Genomic DNA, 22,581 nt, shown 5'->3' with positions numbered 1-22,581 from the left:
ACACGGGTTCGTGCCCCGGTTGGGGAAGATCCCACATACAGCGGAGGGGCTGGGCCCGTGAGCCATGGCCGCTGAGCCTGCGCGTCTGGAACCTGTGCTCCGCAACGCGAGAGGCCACAGCAGTGAGAGGCCTGCGTATCGCAAAAAAAAAAAAAAAAAAAAAAAAAAAAAAAAAAAAGTTCCCCAGGTAATTCTTAAGTGTTGACAGGGTTGAGAATAATTGCTCCAGCATATCATAAACCAAAGTGGTTGCCCTAAGCTTGGAAGAGTCCAGTTGCCAGCACTGGGGAGTTACTTAGGGGTAGGAGTGATAGGACAGTGGTCCCTAATCTTTCTGGCACCAGGGACCGGTTTCAAGGAAGACAGTTTTTCCATGGACCGGCGGGGGAGGGGGGCGGAGGAGCAGGGGAGCTGGGAATGGTTTCGGGATGATTCAAGTGCTTTACATTTATTGTGCACTTTATTTCTATTACTATTACATTGTAATATATAATGAAATAATTATACAACTCACCATAATGCTGGCAGGAGGTGGAGCTCAGGTGCTAATGAGAGCAATGAGAAGTAGCTGTAAACACAGATGAAGCTTCCCTCACTCACCCCCCCATTCACCTCCTGCTGTGTGGCCAGGTTCCTAACAGGCTGCAGACTGGTACCGTCCGCAGCCCAGGGGTTGGGGACCCCTGTTATTGGAGAAGGTGGTACTAAAACAAAACTGGGACTCGTGCCTATTCAGCCCAGAGCCTCTTCCCCTCCCTTTGATAACTACATCATCAGAGCAAATTACATGCTCACACACACTCAAATATACACACGTTTGCTTTCCTCCCATGTGTGACTTTCTCTTTCAAGGTTACCTTAATCTAGCCTGAATGCCATCTGGTAAAAGTGCTATAAGTTGACAAGGAGTGGAATTCATAGTGTGATTTTTTTCTCCTGGATCCACATTCCTTTAGGAAAGTGGTTCTTAAACTTTGCTGTGAATAAGAATCACGTGGAAGAATTTTTTAACGTAGACACCTGGGCATCACCTGTGAGGTTATGATTTAGTAGGTCTGGAGTGGAGCCCAGGAATCTGCATTTTAACAATCTTCACAGGAGCTTCACAGGAGAAATCATTGGTCTACAACCACAATTTTAAGAAACTTCCTGAGGGACAGCCCTGATGAAAAATGGGAAATACTACCCACTTAGGAGATGCCCAAAGGGCTCAAGAAATTTGACCAGCTAAATCACCAAAGAAAACAGACAGATGACCAATAAACATGAAAAATGCTCAAAATCATTAGTCATTATGGAAATGCAAATCAAAACCTCACTGAAATACCACTGGAAACCTACTAAGTTGTTAAAATGGTTAAAATACAAGAAACTGCAATTTTTCTGGGAGGGATGCTCTATAGTTCAGCACTTTAGAAATCAGGTAGTTTCTCACAAAGTTAAATATACACTTAATCCAGTACTCTCACTCTTAGATATTTGCCCAAATGAAATAAAAATTGCTTCACACAAAAACCTGTTCATGGACGTTTATAGTAGTTTTATTCATAATTACTAAAAACTGGGGAAAAAAAACAAATGTCTTTCAACTGGTAAACGTATAAGCAGTCTGTAGTACAGCCATACCATAGCATACCACTCAACAGTGTAAAGGAACGAACTATTGACACTAACACACAATATGGATGGATCCAGAAAGCATTTTTCCCAGTGAAAGGAGTCAGACAAAAGACAACATATTGTATGATTTCATCTATTTGACATCCTGGAAAAACTGCAGTGACAGAAAGTACATCAGTGGTTACCAGGGGCTGGGTATTGGGAAGGATTTGACTACCAAAGGGCATAAGGGGACTAGAGGGTTGAGGGAACTGTTCTGTGTCTTGATTATGGTCGTGGTTGAATGACTGTATGCTGAACATTAGAAGAGATGAATTTTATTATATGTAAATTATACCTCATTAAAAAGAAAACTCAACACAGAGGGGAAAACCACCAAAGGATAAAAAGTGGCTTTATTCACATTAAACTCATGACATATTTGACAGCCGAGCATGGTTTCTAGGTGTAGATGCGTCCAATTTCAGCAGCTCAGAAGGATGCTTAAATGTAGCGATAATACCCAACTTATCTCTCCAGGGACCCATAGTACTTCCATATGTGACTTAAAAATTCTCAGAGTAGCCTGCAAACTGGCATTTCATGCTTATACTCAGGGTTAAAAGATGTTGGGCTGAGATCTTAAAACAGGCATCTAGCCTTGCAGAAATCTAAAGAACTCTGACCCTTCAACCTGTTATTTTGGTGTTTTGAAATCACTTTCTCCATATTTGTGTGGTCCTGGAAGGTTGGTTTGGAGAACAAATACAGGGGTTTGCTAGTGGTGGGTGGGATAGGGAAGAGAGAAGTGAAGTGCTAAGAGATGAGGGACAAATTTGCTCCTTTTTTCAAGTGAATGTTTCTGAGGAGTGTGAAGCCATTTGCTTTTAGAGTGTGAAGCCATTTGCTTTTATAATCTATCTGCTAAGTTGTTCCTTCTCTAGGGAGTTTCTTCCATTTGCATGTTCCTTACGTTTTCTTAGAATTCCACCTTAAAACAAACTGAATGTACTTATAGCCAATATCTCCGCGCTGAAAAGTTTTGCTTAAACGATGACACACTGCAGTTGGAGCCTGCTTGCTCACCCACATCTGGAAACCACACGTCAGCAGCAGCTGTATAAAACCAGCAGCCCAGCAGACATAGAGTAACATTTTTTGCCAGAAACCCAGACAGCATGGACCTCACTCTTCTGTGGGTGTTTCTGCCACTGACCACCGTGGCCTGGGGACAGTATGGCGACTACGGGTACCAATATCAGCAGTACCGTGACTATAGTGATGATGAGTGGGTGAATCTGAACCGGCAGGGCTTCAGCTACCAGTGTCCCCATGGGCAGGTGGTGGTTGCCGTCAGGAGCATCTTCAACAAGCAGGAAGGTTCTGACAGACAGTGGAACTATGCCTGCATGCCCACGCCTCAGAACCTCGGGGAGCCTACCGAATGCTGGTGGGAGGAGATCAACAGGGCTGGAATGGAATGGTAAGAGCCAGCGGGCTGCACGCAGCTGGTATTATCGCAGCATATCCCTCTCACTGGGGGATGCTTGACGCTCAGGGAACAGCGCTGACTAGAGACTGGGCAAGTTCTACCAGGAACCTTTCCGTTCATTGCATGCTCTGGGTGGGGCAGGGCCACTGCTGAGCAGACTGCATTACAGGACAAAAACCCAGAATGGGGGGGGGTGTCCATGGCAGATGGACTCCTCTGTGGTTCTGTTCCTACCAGAAGCAGCCCTACTCTCAGTTTGGTCCAGGACTAGTATGGGTCTGTGAAACTTTTACCAGTTTGCCAAAAGTTAAGTACAGAAATTGAAAGTATTTACCGAACTTTATAGCAATTTAACATTGCTGTGACATCCAAGTGGCATTTTAGTTTGGTAGTAATTTATTTTGACTGTTTTACAAAAGTATTGGGACCCAGTAGTTTGGGGAAAATAAACAATGGGATGTTCACCACAGACAGTTTGAGAAATATTGATTTAGAGCAAATGAATGGGGAGAGGGGTCAAAGAAGCTTGGGCAAAGAGAAGTGAAATTAAATAGCTCTCTCCTGCTCCGATTAAATGTGCTCTCTCGGTTTTGAGTACCAAGGTCCTTCTCTCTGTCTGAATTTAAAATGGGTTTCATTGCTGGGAAATAGTTTACTAAAGTCTTTTGGGGAGAAGGACTGTTCTCTTCTGACTGGGCTCTGTCATGGTTAATGACATAGAAATGGTCTGAGCCTGTGTCTTCACTGTGGGGTGTGACTGTCTCACCCTAGTACTTGGTCTGAGCCCATCCTAGGAGCTATGGTCTGTAAGGCCAGTGAATCACAGCAGCCAGGACGAAAGCAGGACCACTGGGTGTGTCAGGGGAATGGGTGGAAGCAGACCCTGTGGAGGGCTGGCCTGGGGAAGAGGAAGCCCAACTGGCAGGCTCCTGTTATGGTAACTGTAGAGAGAAGATTCTTTGAGGAATCCCAGCTTGCATGTGATGTAATGGGGGTTAGGATGGTTAAGCACAAAACTCTGAGGGTCACTCCAGCAGCACATAGAACAATGATGGGAGATCGAGAGGAAAAGACTGATGGGTGGAGGGGACCTCTCAGTAATAAAAACAGCCACCATTGATTGAGTGCTTACCCTGAGCAAGCACCATGCTGGGTGATTTATATGGATTATCTCACTTAATGCTCAAAACAAATCTCTAAGTCATTTTGTAGGTAGACAGAACGCAGTCTAGAGATCAGGGGTTTCCTAAGCTGGGAAGTGGTAGAGCAAGGAGTTGGATCCAGTGAGTCTCAGCTCCAAAGTGTATGTGCTTAGCCATGGTGATGGGTGAGACAGACTTGAGAGTCTGTCCTCTCTGCCCAGTATGGGCTCAGTCAGCACAGCCAGGGCCACAGGACTGGACTCAGGGCAGTTCTTCATCCTGAGGAGGGAGGGCTCTGCAAATCACAGCAGGAGCCAGCCCTGGAGGGATTAGACCAGCCTGATTACTACCATCACTGAGGAGGGGCTCAGCCAACATGTGGAAGGGATGGGGAGAGGGTCACACAGGCAGCTTCAGGTCAGGGGTCCCATTATTGGGCCTTTCTCATCCCCTCCACTGCCTCTAGTGAGCAGGTTTAATTATCCAAAACCCGTTCTGACAGATGGCTGACTCAGAATCCAGCCTCACCTCAATGACTGACAGTCTCCAGTGGTTCCCTGTAGCCAGGCCAGTTGCCTGGCACAGAGCATGGAGATGCCCAAATTACAACTGTCTGTCTAGTCCTCCAACTTAGGGGGCTATTATATGGGTGGGGCCCCTTTCTAATGTTCCCCTTGTAGAGCCACAGCAAAACACACTCAGATGATTTCTTAAACCCCAAAGGAAGAGCCCTGAGCTCTGAATCAGGAGGCCTGGATTTAGATCCGGGGTCTAAAGACAACTTGTCGGGTGACCTTGAACCACGGGTTCAGCTCTCTAGGCTCCCACCACATTTGGAAAGTGAGCGGTCAGACTGCATGATCTCGCAAGGCTCCATGGCTCCAATTCTCTTCCCTCTGCTTGGCTCTGAAAAGACAGTTGGATTTTTCTTTCATTCTGTTGATTCTTGTGTTTACCCCTGCTAGGGAGAGAAGGCAAATTATGTTTAGTTTCAAACTTGCCAGTGTGTGACTGGTTCGTCATTAACTCCCAAACTATTTGTAGAAAAGTATGAGAGGGAGTAGAAATTATATGATTTTGTTTGACCAATGTGAGTCGAATGAGAAACTGCCAGGCACAATCTCTCTTCCACCTCTCTTCTTCCACATTTTTGAGTATTCAGAGTCAAATGATATATTTTTTTCTTTCTCCCTTTCCACCCTCTGTTTTCTCATCTCCTCCTCCATTAATCACAGAGTAAAAAATGTACAAACATGAAAAACAGTAGGACTCAGCTGCCCCAGAACTGATCCCAATTATCCCAGAGGCATTTTTGTTGGATGATTATTGCTTTGAGTTTAGATTCCAGTCTCAGTGAAAAATCAGGAAGGAAAGAAATTGCTCATAAACTGGGGAGCAGTTATATCTTCCCGTTGGCTGCAGGGTCTTAATCTGTTCCGGAGGAAGAGTTGACAGTTTTGTGCAATTTGGCTGCCTTGTATAACTACATTAGCTTGCAGGCTTATTTTAAAAGGGGACGAGGAATCTTGAACACAGATGTGACAACAGTACACAGGGTCTGCTAAAGACACTTGCTAATTGGAGCACAGTCTTTAAAAAGTGCTTCTGTCATGGCTGAGTGACTTGTAACACTGCTGTTTTGCAAGGTTTTTTCTGTTGCAAATCACTTCTTCAGCTGGCAGATTCTGAAGTGTGCATGCTGGTCCCTCAATAACAACTGCTTGGAGGCTTTACCTGGGTTCCATAAGTGGCATTTTGCCATCTCAGAGCATGCCTCAGTTGTTCTTGGGGAGTTTTCTCAAGCCTCGGTTGACCCAGGCTGTAGGACATGTGGGTCCTGTGTGGAACAAGATGAAACTGGAATTTTGTAGTGAGGCTGAGCTGGAGTGTGGTGGAAGGGGCTCTGGTCTTAGAATCAGGAAACTTTGATTTTCAGCTCCTCTTTCTATCATCTCTGAGCTCTGTGCATTGGGCAAGCTCTTGGGCATTCAGTTTCTCATTCTGGAAAAAAAGAAGAGTGTGACACCCACCTCACAAGCTGTTAGAGGGTGTTACCGTGATGCTTACAGGAGAAAGTGTAGGAGAACTCTAAAACAAATCTAAATCTAAAACAAATTCCTGGCACATCATGGACAGTCAATAAAGATTTTGTGAATCTGAAATTTGATGAGGCTAATTTGAGGCAAACCAGCTTTACATGGAGTCTGAATTCAGAAGAAGGGCATTCAGTATATTGGCATCTGCTTTTTCCCCAGGGCTTCAAAGAATTCCCAAGAAGATATTTCAGAATGGCAGTTTGTTTTGGAGCTAATTATTTGAATTTATGAATTTACCAAAGATAAGTCACATGATAGAGAAGAGGAAACCATGCTACTTCCACAACATTCCAAAATCATGAGCTACTCCAAATTTTGGCAGTTTTATCCTTGGCTAAGGTACAAGCCCACATAAGAGCATATAATTCAGCCTGTTAGGCTGAAGTAGCCATAGATAAAGGTACTGCCTCAACAATATCAAAAGAAGTTGCAATAGCGTACTCAGCACAATATTTGCCATTGTCACCTTTTAAATAAGAACTACTAACGAACCATGAATAGTCAACATTACCCAAAAAATTTCCTACAGATCATTTACAAGGAGTCAGCAGGTGATCCATCAGTATTAAGCAGTCAAGAGGAACTTCATCAGTGACAGAGGGGAGAAGAGTAGCAGAATTAAGATTATTACAACATAAAAGAGTGATGTGAGGAACAGTTAACAAAAGGACTTCTTATGAAGTGAGGCAGCTGAGAAATGTTGAGTGGGATGAGAATTTTCAGGAGAGCTTCTACTGAAATGGTTAAATGGTCCTGGACAAACCTCAACTCTAAGTCCTTAGGTTTTCTCACCAGTAAAATAAGAACATTACAGGGACTAGTTAAGGGACAGTGAGGCCTTGAGCCTTGTAATCTTCTAATATGGTTTTTATGCCTTGAAGGGCTTCTTTACTTACAGGATGTTGATTAATTCTGGGAAGAGGTTTTAAGAGATCTATTTGAATCTTGATGGGAGGTGGACTGTGAATTTTGCCAATATCAACTGTAGATTTTGCCCATAAGGAGGGTGATAGTTGATTCAATATGGGCAGATGATCAGTGTTTCCAGAATAAACTCTAGTACCATCAAAAACAAAGCAAATAAAAGATGTCAAAGAGTCATTTAATTCACCTGGTGGGCTGCTTTGATAACTACTGTCAATTCTAGAATTGCTTTCTCCTTTTGGGAGAAAGAACGTTCTATATACTTCTCTAAGAAGCCTTGACCTAATAAATGGATGGGCAGAGAAACTAAGGAGAAAGAGGTATGTGTCTTTCAAAGGGCCTAAACAAAAGGGAATATGTTCAAGGACAGAAACCTCTTGAGGTTTATTAGAGATCCCTACTATTTGAATTGTTTTAGTACTACAAGGCAAGGGGTGATTGATAGTAGAGGTATTGAGTACCAGGAGTGTGGCTCCAGTGTCACTGAGGTCTGGAAGAGATTTATCCCCCATCTGGAGAAACGTTCTTCAAGTCAGTTAAGAGGGAGGATATTGGGAAGAGCTCCTATAGTTCCCAGGAGCTTAGTCACTGAGAACTAGAAGGATGTTGGAAAGGCTGATTAGAGGGCTGAAGGCACCTAAAGCACTTAAATTTGTAGCAAATTCTTTTCCAATGTCCTGGCTTTTTGCAATAATAGCAGAAACTTGGGGTGGGTGGGGGGTCATTTAGGGGCCTTCACTTGCTGGAGTTGAAGGTTAAGAATTTTGTCAGTCTTCCTTTCAGGTGACTCATTTAAAGTATGAGAGAGTTGGTTTATCAGATTAACTAAATCTGGAGTGGACACATTTTCCTGTTCCATCCTGGTCCTTTTTACAAGAAGGGAGATGTTCTGGGTCAGCCTATTACTAAACATAGTTACAAGCTACATGGTGGAATCAACATCTGAAGAAAGACCAGAATTTGCTGTAAAAATAATATGAAATTGATTGTAATAGTCATAAACAGGTTCATCAGATTTTTGTGTGCAAGCCTGAATTTTGTTCCATTCAATAGGCTTTAGAAAAGCCCTAGGAATCGCTCAATGAAGTCACTTATTGATTGCCCGAGCCTGATCATATAATAAGTTAGTGGGCTGGTCTCACGGTTGTAATTCTAGAGAACTGTCGGGCTTTCCTCTACTAACAGTTTTCATTCAATGCTGGGCCTGGCCTTCACCCACAAGCCTATGAACAAGATGATGTAAGTCTTAGAAACCAGGTTGATACATTTGAATCACTATATTCATTCAGCAAATCTTTGAGGATCTCCAGTTACTTTGGGAGAATCTCTGACCGTGACTTGCAGTTCAGTGTTAGTCCAGGAAATATAAGAAATGAAGGGTTTAGCCTCTGGATCCCCAAAAGGCTTAATTTTAAAGGGATAGGTTCTGATAAGTTCAGAGGAAAAGGGAGTGGGAGAGTTTCAGAGAACAGGGGAAGTCTGGCAAGAGAATTAATATAGGGGAACCGGGGACATAAGGGAGATGTAGGCAGGCACAAAGAAGGGAAGGGGAAGCTGGCACTGGAGGTGGGCCCTGAGCAGGAGGAGATGAAGGAGTGACACAAGACGGTGCTGGAGATGGAGCCTGAGACAGAGAAGCCAAGGAAGAAGAGCCTGAGGCTTTGGGAGCCATGTTTTCTTTCTTTGTTTACCTTAGTTCATGTTAAAATCTTATTTTGCAAAGATGCAATTTTAGGTTGCTGATAATGTTTGGAAGCCTAAAAATACCAATCAAAATAGGCATTCCATTTAGTTTTGGAAATTTTAGATCTATGATTGTCCAATTTGGTTTTCAGAAAAGTACGTTTAGGGATTTCAAAATTTCCTCATAATGGTCATTGATATTCTAAATTGCTTTTGGTTAGGTCAATCCCATTTGGTTAGACAGGCACATGAAGAAGGACCTTGGTTTTCAAACATAAAATGGGCCAGGATCCCTGTAGGAAAGGGGTACCCTCAAAATATTTAGATAACTGGGATCCTATTTCTCAGAGCTTTTTCTCTAGAGTAAAATAATTCTTTTCAAACAACTTAAGCAGCTCAAATAGCTCAAACAGCCTGCAGGCCTAATACCAGCCAGTTCTAAGGGAACAGTCTAGTCCTGGAAGAGCCAGGCAGGAAGCTGCTCAGCACAGTTCCAATAGAATAGCCCCTATTCCTGAAGGAATGGGCTGATGGCTAGCCAGTTCAAGCTGGATCGGTGTGATTTCAAAAATCAGGCTGAAGTGCCAAATGAGTAGTCACATACAGAACAAGGTCTTAACCAAAAAAAGATGAAACCTTAAAACAGATCCCAAATAAAACCTGGAGAGCTTCAAAACGCAAAGAGGGTGAAGCTCAGATCCAGGGGAAAGACTTGCCCTCAAACCCCAGGGTCAGTTAGAAAAGCAGTGAGCAACAATGAGCTCAATGTGGTACCACACCTGTTTGCTTACAAGCCTCAGAGTAATCGGGGGTCTTCATTGGACCCCCATATGGAACAACAAAATGTTGACCTAAAACATATAGACAGACAGTTATAACTCCAGAAAAAATGGGTTTATTTGGAGGAGCAAAGAATTGCAATTTGGGGTCTACAACTATAGTGAGGCATGCACAAGTCCCCCACAAAATGGAGAGGAGAAAAGTCTTTTATAAAGGGGAAAAGGAAGTTGGGGGGGGTCTATATTAAACAAAGTTCATGGCTTTTCATTGTTTGCATTATGAAAATCTCTCATTGGCTGAGCTCTTGCCAGGCAAGAAGAGGAAATCTTTCTTCTTCTGTTGGGCTCTGCTATCTTTGAAGGGTATGGCAGCAACCCTTTCTGGTCTTCTGACTCTAACTGAGGTTTCTGCATATTAATTTTTTACAGTAGGAACTCAAGTTTTCCATAATCTGATTCAAACTGAGACCAAGGTTCTGTCTAGTACGGAGCAATCCATCCTGATTCATTATTCTGATCATTCAGTACACACAGTGCTCACCTGTTCAGAGAAGTTTTCCCAGACCACCTCCTCTAAACCACCGTCTCTCACACTCTACTCCTCAAACTGCATTATGTTTACAGTAGTGCTCTTGTCATTACATGATTTGTATTTATATTTAGTCCCCTTCAGATTATAAGCTTCATGAATGTAGGGACTTTTTCTCATTCACCACTGTATAGAATATTGCCCAGTGCTAGAATAATGCTGGCACATAGTGGTCCCCACTAAATATGTAGCAAAAGACCAAATAAGACTAGTTAGTGCATCGAGCAGCCCACAGTGGCCTCAACAAAGAAGCCTGAGATCTTCCTGCAAGGGAAAACATTTTGCTTACATTTTTTAATTTAATTTTTTTATTTTATATTGGAGTATAGTTGATTTACAATGTTGTGGTCTCAGGTGTACAGCAAAGTGATATAATTATACATATACATATATCCATTCTTTTTCAAATTCTTTTCCTGTATAGGTTATTACAGAATGTTGAGTAGAGTTCCTTGTGCTGTATAGTAGATCCTTGTTGATTATTTTCTATACAGTAGTGTGTATATGTTAATCCCAAACTCCTAATTTATCCCTCCCCCCATTACATATATATAGTGGAATACTATTGAGTCATAAAAAAGAATGAAATAATGCCATTTGCAGCAACATGGATGGACCTAGAGATTATAATACTAAGTGAAATAAGTCAGACAAAGACAAATATCATATGATATCACTGATATGTGGAATCTAAAAAAATGATATAAATGAATTTATTTACAAACAGACTCACAGACTTCAAAAACAAACTTATGCTTACATTTTTGATTCTCAATATTCCAGTGTCTATAATATGGAGCTCAACTTTACTGTACACATCTCATTTTGGCTTCTTGCATTCACTGCCATGCAGGATGGTCTTTTCTGACTTCCTTAAGTTCTCTAAACCATGCGCAGATGATGGCTGACACACTTGTTTCCTCAGGATAAATTCTTTATTAGGTTTCTGTTATACCCCAAATCTTAATGTCCCAATATGCTTTTAAAAATACAATAGTAAAACTCTTTATTGCAAAAGCCATATGGGCTAAATGCTACATGGTATCATGGGTTGGATCCTGTAACAGAAAAAGTGCATTAATGGAAAACCTGGAAACCTAAATGAAGTCTGGAGTTTAGTGGTGTACAATGTTAATTTCTTAGTGTTCATAAAGGCACCAGAGTGATGAAAGATAACTTTAGGGTAAGCTAGGTGAAGGGCATACATGAATCCTATGTATTATCTTTACAAATCTGTATCTCAAAAATTATTTCAGAATCAAAAGATTTAAAAATAAGGATGCAGGATAGTAGAGTACATATTGGGAGTTTAAAAGGCAGAGCGTAACAGAATCACAAAATCTCAGCTCTGGGAGGGATCTCATGTAAAATCTAGAACAACCTCCCTACATCATAGATTAGGAATTAAAGCCAAGAGTGAAACAATTGAAAAAGCAATGAAACAGGTACATTAAGTATAAGTGCTATTATCTTAATCCTAATTGATATGGTGCTTTATAGTTTATAAAGTATTCCTCATTCATACATTTATTTGCTTATTCATTCACTACCAAATGTTTATTATCACAAACTTTGCCAGACTCCAAGATGATAAAGATAAATAACATACAGTCTATGCCCTTGTGCTACTCATGGTCTAATCTTATTTGATCTTCACAATAATACTGCAAGGCAGCATTACTCTTTTCCCCATTTTATAAATGAAGGACCTTGGTTCAGAAGCATTAGGGGACTTACCTGCTCATAGCTAGTGCAGAGGTGGAACCCAAGCCATAGTGCTGATGTCACATTGCTGCCAGTGAATATTAAATGTTCATGGTATTTTTGGTCTTGAATAAAGTTGTAAGCAGTTCTGGGCTAAAGAAGATATCACATCTATGTAAGATTGACTTCTGAGGGAAACAAGGTTGAGTGTGGGAGAATAGAGTTATAGCAGATCTAGGATTCTTGCCAACCTTCCATCTTGGTCACTGTCCTGAGTTCTAGGAATCAATTGTCTGAGGGAACTTGGGCTTTGCAAAATGGCTCTTGGCTATACTCATAAGGATGGTAAACGTTCGTTCCCCCCAGTAGGGGATTTGCTTCTGTCTGCATACTTGTCAGATATAATATTCCTAATGAATAAGAGATTTCCACAGAGTTAGGATACCTTTCTCTCTCTCTCTCTCTCTCTCTCTCTCTCTCTCTCTCTCTCTCTCTCTCTCTCTCTCTCTGTGTGTGTGTGTGTGTGTGTGTGTGTTTCTTCGAGGTATCTTGAAGTAATGGAAAGAATATGGACTTTGGAGACAAACAGAACAGTTCTCAAAATGCAGCCCCACTACTAACTTTAGGCAAGTCATGTCAACTCTCTAAGCCTCAGCTTCTACTTCTACAAAGACAATGCCCCAGAATTGTTGTGAGAATTAAATGAGATAATATATATGTATTATTGGCTGTGTGTCCTTTGGGCAATTACTTAACCTCTCTAAACCTGAGTTTCCTTATCCATCAAATGGTGGTGGTGGTGGGGAACTGATTATCCAAGCCCATTTCACAGGATTGTTTTGGTGATTAAAATAATTAATGCAGGTATAGTGCTTACCACAATGCCTGGCACATGGTAAGTCCTTTATAGAAGTTATTTATCCTTACTATTATGACTACTCTCTGGAAACTGAAACTCAAAGAGCTAAATATCACACAGTTGGTAAATTATAAAGCTGGAGTTGAAATATACAAATTGCTAGATTACAGAGACCACTGATAGGTACCATTTTGCTTTGGGAACATATAATTCAGTATACATATTAAATGTACAATATGAGTGTCAAATATTTTTCACACTTCAGATAACACAGTGGTAGTATTAGATCTTTTGGTTAATAAATATTGTAAATAATTGACTTCAGGAGCTCCTGTGGTTAATTAGGCCTGAAATCCCTGCATGACCTGGAATTGTTCTCAGGCCAAAAGTGATCTTAGGACATAAATACATCTCATAATATAACCTGGATCTTCTCAGAGGCCTTTGGGTTAGACTCTACTGCTTGTATTTTTCTAAAACAGGGCAGGAGTTTGTGTTTTGGGAAGAATTTCTATTTCTCCCTTGTCCTGTCCTATGACTTTCTATCCAGAGAAGCTGTTCAGCAGTTCATTTCTGATTCACCATCTTGAAACCTACTAGATACTAGCAGAATTAAAACCCGACATGGAGAAGATAGCAGAACACTTACCCAGATGTGGGCAGGAAGAAAACAGACTGCATATAACTCAGCATTATTTAAAGAGACTGTTCATACCCCCATCACTGTGGCAGGGGGACCAGTAATCAGTGGTAGAGTGCTTACCTTCAAAACCCCTGCACTATCCCACCATGAGATGGTTCAGAGATAGTACATGTTAGGTGAAATATGTGATGGTGACATCGACGTGTCATGAGGAAGAAAAATCAGCAAATGTTAGAATTGTCAAGAAAGGAAGATCTCTTGGAGCAGGTGAGCTTGAAATTATGTTTTATTATCTACTTTCTGAGGCTAATCTTACTGCCCCACTGGAAGAGTTCAACCTTGATAATTCCTAATGTAGGCTCCAACAGAAAGTGTTTCGTGGAGACTAGGATGTAGCTTCTCTTTCCATTTAATTGCAAATATTTATGATAATAGTAATAATAACAACTACTACCTTTCCTGCCTTCCTGCCTTTTTTCCTTAAAAAAAACATCTTTATTGGAGTATAATTGCTTTACACTGTTGTGTTAGTTTCTGCTATATAACAAAGTAAATCAGCTATCTGTATACATATACCCCATATCCCCTCCCTCCCACCCTTCCTATCCCACCCCTCTAGGTAGTCACAAAGAACCGAGCTGATCTCCCTGTGCTATGCAGCTGCTTCCGACTAGCTATCTATTTTACATTTGGTAGTGTATATATGTCCATGCAACACTCTCACTTTGTCACAGCTTACCCTTCCCCCTCCCTGTGTCCTCAAGTCCATTTTCTACATCAAATCTTTATTCCTGTCCTGTCTCTAGGTTCATCAGAACCAATTTTATTACAATTCCATATATATGTGTTAGCATAGAGTATTTTTTTTCTCTTTCTGACTTACTTCACTCTGTATGACAGACTCTAGGTCCATCCACCTCACTACAAATAACTCAATTTTGGTTCTTTTTATGGCTGAGTAATATTCCTTTGTATATATGTGCCACATCTTCTTTATCCATTAATCTGCCGATGGACACTAAGGTTGCATCCATGTCCTGGCTATTGTAAATAGTGCTAAAATGAACATTGTGGTACATGACTCTTTTTGAATTATGGTTTTCTCAGGGTATATGCCCACTAGTGGAATTACTGGGCCAAAGAATAGTTCTATTTTTAGTTTTTTAAGGAACCTCCATACTGTTCTCCATAGTGGCTGTACCAATTTACGTTCCCACCAACAGTGCAAGAGGGTTGCCTCTTCTCCACACCCTCTCCAGCACTTATTGCTTGTAGGTTTTTCGATCATGGCCATTCTGACCACTGTGAGGTGATACCTCATTGTAATTCTGATTTGCATTTCTCTAATGATTAGTGATGTTGAATACTTTCATGTGTTTGTTGGCTACCTGCATATCTTCTTTAGAGAAATGTCTATTTAGGTCTTCTGTCCATTTTTGGATTGGGTTGTTGGTTTTTGTGATATTGAGCTGCATGAGCTGCTTGTAAATTTTGGAGATAAATCCTTTGTCAGTTGCTTCATTTGCAAATATTTTCTCCCATTCTGAGGGTTGTATTTTTGTCTTGTTTATGGCTTCCTTTGCTGTGCACAAATTTTAACTTTCATTAGGTCCCATTTGTTTATTTTTGTTTTTATTTCCATTTCTCCAGGAGGTGGGTCAAAAAGGATCTTGCTGTGATGTATGTCATAGAGTGTTCTGCCTATGTTTTCCTCTAAGAGTTTTATAGTGTCTGGCCTTATATTTAGGACTTTAATCCATTTTGAGTTTACTTTTGTGTATGGTGTTAGGAAGTGTTCTAATTTCATTCTTTTACATGTAGCTGTCCAGTTTTCCCAGCACCACTTATTGAAGAGGCTGTCATTTCTCCATTTTATATTCTTGCCTCCTTTATCAAAGATAAGGTGACCATATGTGTGTGGGTTTATCGCTGGGCTTTCTATCCTGTTCCATTGATCTATATTTCTGTTTTTGTGCCAGTACCATATTATCTTGATTACTGTAGCTTTGTAGTATAGTCTGAAGTCCAGGAGTCTGATTCCTGCAGCTGCGTTTTTCTTTCTCAAGACTGCTTTGGCTATGCAAGGTCTTTTGTGTCTCCATACAAATTTTAACATTTTTTGTTCTAGTTCTATAAAAAAGGCCATTGGTAATTTGATAGTGATTGCATTGAATCTGCAGATTGCTTTGAGTAGTAGAGTCATTTTCACAATGTTGATTCTTCCAATCCAAGAACATGGTATATCACTCCATCTGTTTGTATCATCTTTAATTTCTTTCATCAGTGTCTTATAGTTTTCTGTATAAAGGTCTTTTGTCTCCTTAGGTAGGTTTATTCCTAGGTATTTTATTCTTTTTTGTTACAATGGTATATGGGACTGTTTCCTTAATTTCTCTTTCACATTGTTCATCATCAGTGTATAGAAATGCAAGGGATTTCTGTGCATTAATTTTGTATTCTGCTACTTTAACAAACTCATTGAATAGCTCTAGTAGTTTTCTTGTAGCATCTTTAGGATTATCTATGTATAGTATCATGTCATCTGCAAACAGTGACAGTTTACATCTTCTTTTCTGATTTTGATTCCTTTTATTTCTTTTTCTTCTCTGATTTCTGTGGCTAAAACTTCCAAAACCATGTTGAGTAATAGTGGGGATAATGGGCAACTTTGTCTTGTTCCTGATCTTAGAGAAAATGGTTTCAGTTTTTCACCATTGAGAATGATGTTGGCTTTGGGTTTGTCATATATGGCCTTTATTATGTTGAGGTAGGTTCCCTCTATGCCTACTATCTAGAGAGTTTTTATCATAAATGGGTGTTGAATTTTGTTGAAAGCTTTTTCTGCATCTATTGAGATTTTCATATGGTTTTTACCTTTCAGTTTGTTAATATGGTTTATCACATTGTTTGATTTGTGTATATTGAAGAATCCTTGCATTCCTGGGATAAATTCCACTTGATCATGGTGTATGATCCTTTTAATGTGCTGTTGGATTCTGTTTGCTAGTATTTTGTTGAGGATTTTTGCATCTATGTTCATCAGTGATATTGGCCTGTAGTTTTCTTTTATTGTGACAATTTTGTCTGGTTTTGGTATCAGGGTGATGGTTGCCTCATAGAATGAGTTTGGGAGTGTTCCTTCCTCCACTATATTTTGGAAGAGTTTGAGAGGGATAGGTGTTAGCTCTTCTCTAAATGTCGGATAGAATCGCCTGTGAAGCCAGCTGGTCCCAGGCTTTTGTTTGTTGGAAGATTTTTAATCACAATTTCAATTTCAGTGTTTGTGATTGGTCTGTTTATATTTTCTAGCTCTTCCTGGTTCAGTCTTGGAAGATACTTTCCTAAGAATTTGTCCATTTCTTTCAGGTTGTCCATTTTTTTAGCATATAGTTGCATGTACTAATCTCTCATGATCCTTTCTATTTCTGCCATGTCAGTTGTTACTTCTCCTTTTTCATTTCTAATTCTGTTGATTTGAGTCTTCTCCTCTTTTTTGTGATGAGTCTGGCTAATGGTTTATCAATTTTGTTTATCTTCTCAAAGAATCAGCTTTTAGTTTTATTCATCTTTGCTATTGCTTCCTTCATTTCGTTTTCATTTATTTCTTATCTGATCTTTATGATTTCTTTACTTCTGCTAACTTTGGGAGTTTTTTTGTTCTTCTTTATCTAATTGCTTTAGGTGAAAGGTTACATTGTTTACTTGAGATTATTATTGTTTCTTGAGGTAGGATTGTATTGTTACAAACTTCCCTCTTAGAACTGCTTTTGCTGCATCCCATAGGTTTTGGGTTTTGGTGTTTTCATTGTCATTTTTTTCTAGGTATTTTTAAATTTCCTCTTTCCTTTCTTCCATGATCTCTTGGTTATTTAGTAATGTATTGTTTAGCCTCCATCTGTTTGTATTTTTTTACATTTTTTTCCTGTAATTGATATCTAGTCTCATAGCATTGTGGTCAGAAAAAATGTTTGATATGATTTCAGTTTTCTTACATTTACTGAGGCTTGATTTGTGACCCAATATATGATCTATCCTGGAGAATGTTCCATGAGCACTTGAGAAGAAAGTGTATTCTGCTGTTTTGGGATGGAATATCCTATAAATATTAATTAGGTTCATCTTGTTTAATGTGTCATTTAAACCTTGTGTTTCCTTATTTATTTTCATTTTGGATGATCTGTCCATTGGTGAAATTGGGGTGTTAAAGTCCCCTACTATTATTGTGTTACTGTCAACTTCCCCTTTTATGGCTGTTAGCATTTGCCTTATGCATTGAGATGCTCCTATATTGGGTGCGTAAATATGTACAATTGTTATATCTTCTTCTTGGATTGATCCCTTGATTGTTATGTAGTGTCCTTCTTTGTCTCTTGTAATAGTCTTTATTTTAAAGTCTATTTTGTCTGATATGAGAATTGCTACGCCAGCTTTCCTTTGATTTCCATTTGCATGGAATATCTTTTTCCATCCCCTCACTTTCAATCTGTATGTATCCCTAGGTCTGAAGTGGGTCTCTTGTAGACAGCATATATACGGGTCTTATTTTTGTATTCATTCAGCCAGTCTATGTCTTTTCATTGGAGCATTTAATCCATTTACATTTAAGGTAATTATCAATATGTATGTTCCTATCACCATTTTCTTAATTGTTTTAGGTTGGTTTTTGTAGGTCTTTTCCTTCTCTTCTGTTTCCTGCCTAGAGAAGTTCCTTTAGCATTTGTTGTAAAGCTGGTTTGATGGTGCTGAATTCTCTTAGCTTTTGTTTGTCTCTAAAGGTTTTAATTTCTCTGTTGAATCTGAATGAGATCCTTGCTGGGTAGAGTAATCTTGGTTGTAGGTATTTCCCTTTCATCACTTTAAAGATGTCCTGCCATTCCCTTCTGGCTTGCAGAGTTTCTGCTGAAAGGTCAGCTGTTAACCTTATGGGGATTCCCCTGTATGTTATTTGTTTCTTTTCCCTTGCTGCCTTTACTATTTTTTCTTTGTATTTAATTTTTGAGAGTTTGATTTTATGTGTCTTGGCATGTTTCTCCTTGGATTTATCCTGTATGGGACACTCTGTGCTTCCTGGACTTGGGTCACTGTTTCATTTCCCATGTTAGGGAAGTTTCAAACTATAATCTCTTCAAATATTTTCTCAAACCCTTTATTTTTCTCTTCTTCTTCTGGGATCCCTATAATTTGAATGTTGGTGTGTTTAATGTTGTCCCCGAGGTCTCTGAGACTGTACTCCATTCTTTTCATTCTTTTTTCTTTATTCTGCTCTGTGGTAGTTATTTCCACTATTTTATCTTCCAGGTCCCTTATCCATTCTTCTGCCTCAGTTATTCTGCTATTGATTCCTTCTAGAGAATTTTAAATTTCATATGTTGTGTTGTTCATCATTGTTTGTTTGCTCTTTAGTTCTTCTAGGTCCTTGTTAAACGTGTCTTGTATTTTCTCTATTCTATTTCCAATATTTTGGAGCATCTTTACTATCATTACTCTGAATTCTTTTTCAGGTAGACTACTTATTTCCTCATCATTTGTTTGGTCTGGTGGGTTTTTATCTTGCTCCTTCATCAGCTTCATATTTCTGTTTCTTCTCATTTTGTTTAACCTAATGTCTTTTGGGTCTCCTTCTCACAGGCTGTAGGTTCATAGTTCCTGTTGTTTTTGGTGTCTTCCCCTAGTGGGCAAGGTTGGTTCAGTAGGTTGTGTAGGCTTGCTGGTGGAGGGGACTGATGCCTGTGCTCTTGTGGATGAGGCTGGATCTTGTCTTTCTGGTGGGCAGAACTGTGTCTGGTGGTGTGTTTTGGGGAGTCTGTGACCTTATTGTGATTTTAGGCAGCCTCTCTGCTAATGGGTGGCATTTTGCTTCCATCTTGCTAGTTGTTTGGCATTGGGCTTCCAGCCCTGGAATTTGCTTGCTGTTGGGTGGAGCTCAGTCTTAGCATTCAGATGGAGATCTCTGGGAGAGCTCCTTTCCTGCCCTTTCATAATAAACTTAGTGCTATGCTCTAGGGTAGACAGTTTACATATAGCATCTCTTTAATCTTCATATAATACTATCAGGGTAGAAATTGTCATCTCCATTTTGCAGAAATAGGTATAAATGTCAGCAGAAAGGACAAGATGGGGAATGTAGTCATGCTGTTGGGGCTTAAGAGAGAAATCCAGAACTTTTAAAGCTCCTTTAAGTAGGCAAACGTGCTCCCAAACTGGTTTGCCTCTGCCCCTGCCATTTCACTGCCCCACCATCCCAAGCCAGTCTCTTGTTTCTCTTCTCTGTCTTTAGTACCAATCTACTTCTTCTCTCCAATATCTGTATTGTTGTGGTGTCTCTTATTAGCACAATTGTCTGGAAAGGACTGCAGACCAAGTACAGCACCAGACATAGAGTAGGTTCCAATGATTAGTTGTTGAAAGACTTAACAAACATTCTGAAACTCTGTGACCCCTGTTATAAATGTCTGATAGCAACTCAAAGGGTTATTCTGGGGAAAATAGAATTTACAGGAGTCAAACTTTACTCTAAAAGAATGAGTCCCCCTTGGTGGAATTTAAACCTTCATCAAGCTGGGTTGGGAGAGAAACACTGGGGAGTAAGAGCTTTGCCATATGGTCTCCTGGTCACATGGAGTGGCCACCAGCCTGGATGATGATCAAAGCTGCTCTTATTCCGTATTTTCCGTGGAGCTGAAGACTGGCTAGCAGTCCTGGAAACACATCTGTATGTTTATAGAGCTGGAAGAAAGATACCAGCACAACAAGCCCACCCATTTGATGGGATTGTAAAAGCTCTTAACCAAGATAGTGCTGCTTTCCTTTACCCTGTTCTCCACTCAACCCAATGCCACCCCCAACTTGCTAAGAGTTTGGACTTTCTTTTAGTTGGGACTGAGACCAGCAGAGACTGGAAGGAGAGACTAAAACTTCACAGAAGAGTTCACCAGCAAAACCAGATATGTGCACACCTTCCAGTCCTGGCCTCCATCATTGGGCCTGACCAACAGTCCTGGACCCAATGAAGAACTCAAAAAAACAGTGAGAAAGCCTGGCTGGAGATTGGACCAGAAGCAGAATGACAATCCTGGAGCAGCATTTTGTGCACCCTGAAAGTTCATGAACAGGAGCTTTGGCCTCAGAAAAATCTGAGTTTGGATCCTGGATCTTCCTGTTTCTATCTTCACCAAGATTTTTGCAAGCATCATTTTATTTCATCCTCACAGTGACTTAGATGAGGCTCCACACAGCATGTGAAGTTCAGGACTAGGACCAGAACTCATGTCTGCTGATTCCTCAACAAGGGCTCTTTCTCCTGCATCCTATCACTTCCATGTTTTGCTATTGTGGACACAGGAGAAAGTTTTGTCTTTGTTTTCAGGGTGAAGGCCCTAAGAGAAACCACTTTCAGAAAGACCACTTTCTCAGAAAAGGTCCATGACTATTGTCAAAGGAGGAGGAATCTAGAAAGTTTCTAGTGTCAGGTGGAGCATGGCTAACAGTGCTCCAGTTTGTGAAACTGAGCCTCCAGGCTTCAAAGAGATGATAAGAAAGAAAATATGTCTTTTCAAATGGAGAGGAGAGAGTCCTGAATGAGGGCACCCCAGGGTCCTGGGACTCTGAGGGAATGTTCTCAGGGAGTCTGTGCTTAGGGCTCAGCTGGGGTCCTGTCACTGTTCACCAGAGAAGCTGCAGTTTTGGGCTCAAACTCTTTTCTGTGGACCATTCAGGAGCAACAACCAAGTGCTAGGAAGTAAAGTAGAACCTCAGGAATGTCTTTTCACCATCAACCTTTTTAAAAAATTGAATCTGAATCCTTTAATGATTTAAGTTTTCTCCAACTTCCCTCACCTCTCCCATTGACAGGCTGCCCTCATTCCCTTTCTCACCTGCCTGGCTCCTGTGTTTGCAATACTGCAGTTTGTGGCCAAATGTTTAGGTGAGTCTTATTAACTAAGGTACTTTTTAAAACGGTGATTAAAAGGGAGAGAAATGCCTAAAGCTGTACTCATTTTGCACCCTCGTCCTGGAGTAGGCTTTGTTCCTGAAAGAGAAGGTGGAAGTGGGAAGATGGATTGCTCATGTGAGTTCCTGAGAACTACTGGGAGGGAGTTTCAGGGCCCTTCCTAGATTTGGATGACAGGCTTTTAAAAGTCCATTCTGCCTCTGATAATGGAAGATGCCCTGATCATTCATTTCTTCATTCATTCTTCCATCAAACTTTTGTTGGACCCCATTGTCAGGCACTGTGGGGAATTCAAATAGAAGATTAAGTGATCTTTCTCCTTCAAGGACTTTACCATCTATTGGGGGCAATAAGTCATACTCAAATATCTCTATGCTGCAAAGTAGGTGTGTCAGCGACTAAGACAGTCGACCGCTGTGAGCTTTGTTTTAGGGAAACAGCAGCTCAAGGAACACATATGAGTACACCAGCTTTCCACTGATGGAGACTGGGAAGCCAAGGGCAGATTTCACAGAGTATACTCACAAGTGCCATGTGGACTAAATGAAAGTATGATGACAATAGTAAGTAATTTATTAATCATTAATAGACACTATCCCCAGAGTTGTATATACATCGCCTTATTTGGTCTTCACAGTAACTTTAATAAGTACATACTGTTATTATGCCCATTTTACAGATGAGGAAACTGAGACCAGGGTCTGAAGCCTGTCAAAGGTGACACAGTCAGAAGTGGTTGGAGCACCAGTCCAGCAACATAGCCTATGCTCTTAACCGCCTTGCTATACTGCTCCCACATGAGTGTGAAAATGTATCCTTACAAAAATCCAATTCTAGAAGGAATAATTCCATTGTGTTGGCCTCATGTACTGCCAAACTGCAGTGCAGGCTCACTCTACTAAAATGTGAGTGCAATGGGACAGAAGCTGGGGGAGGTGGGCTCTGTTTGGTTGTCTAACTTTCAGCATATGTTCTTAGGCCCTGGGCCTGTAGTGTCCAAATAATCTTCACAGTGCAGTGTTATCTGAGGTGGTGTGTGAGAGAGTGACACACACACTTTCCATACAGGACTATGGGGTCAGCTGCCTGGCTGGCAGCCGACGGAGAATTCATGGAACTT

General features: G+C 40.6%; 1 protein-coding gene across 1 annotated transcript in view; it reads left to right on the top strand.

Annotated features, from left to right (window-relative positions):
- The first annotated feature begins 2,638 nt into the window (after nt 1–2,638).
- The window catches only part of DPT (dermatopontin), a 41,707-nt gene continuing 21,764 nt past the window's right edge, over nt 2,639–22,581 (top strand). Inside the window, exon 1 of the mRNA XM_059068500.2 lies at nt 2,639–3,082. Within this exon, the coding sequence (XP_058924483.1) occupies nt 2,778–3,082 (305 nt within the window). The 5' untranslated portion in view covers nt 2,639–2,777. The remainder of the gene's footprint in view (nt 3,083–22,581) is intronic.

The sequence above is a fragment of the Kogia breviceps genome, chromosome 1 (assembly GCF_026419965.1).
Source record: "Kogia breviceps isolate mKogBre1 chromosome 1, mKogBre1 haplotype 1, whole genome shotgun sequence".
Classification (NCBI taxonomy): Eukaryota; Metazoa; Chordata; class Mammalia; order Artiodactyla; family Physeteridae; genus Kogia; species Kogia breviceps.
The sequence above is the reverse complement of the archived record's forward strand: the minus strand, read 5'-3'. Positions and strand labels throughout refer to the sequence as shown.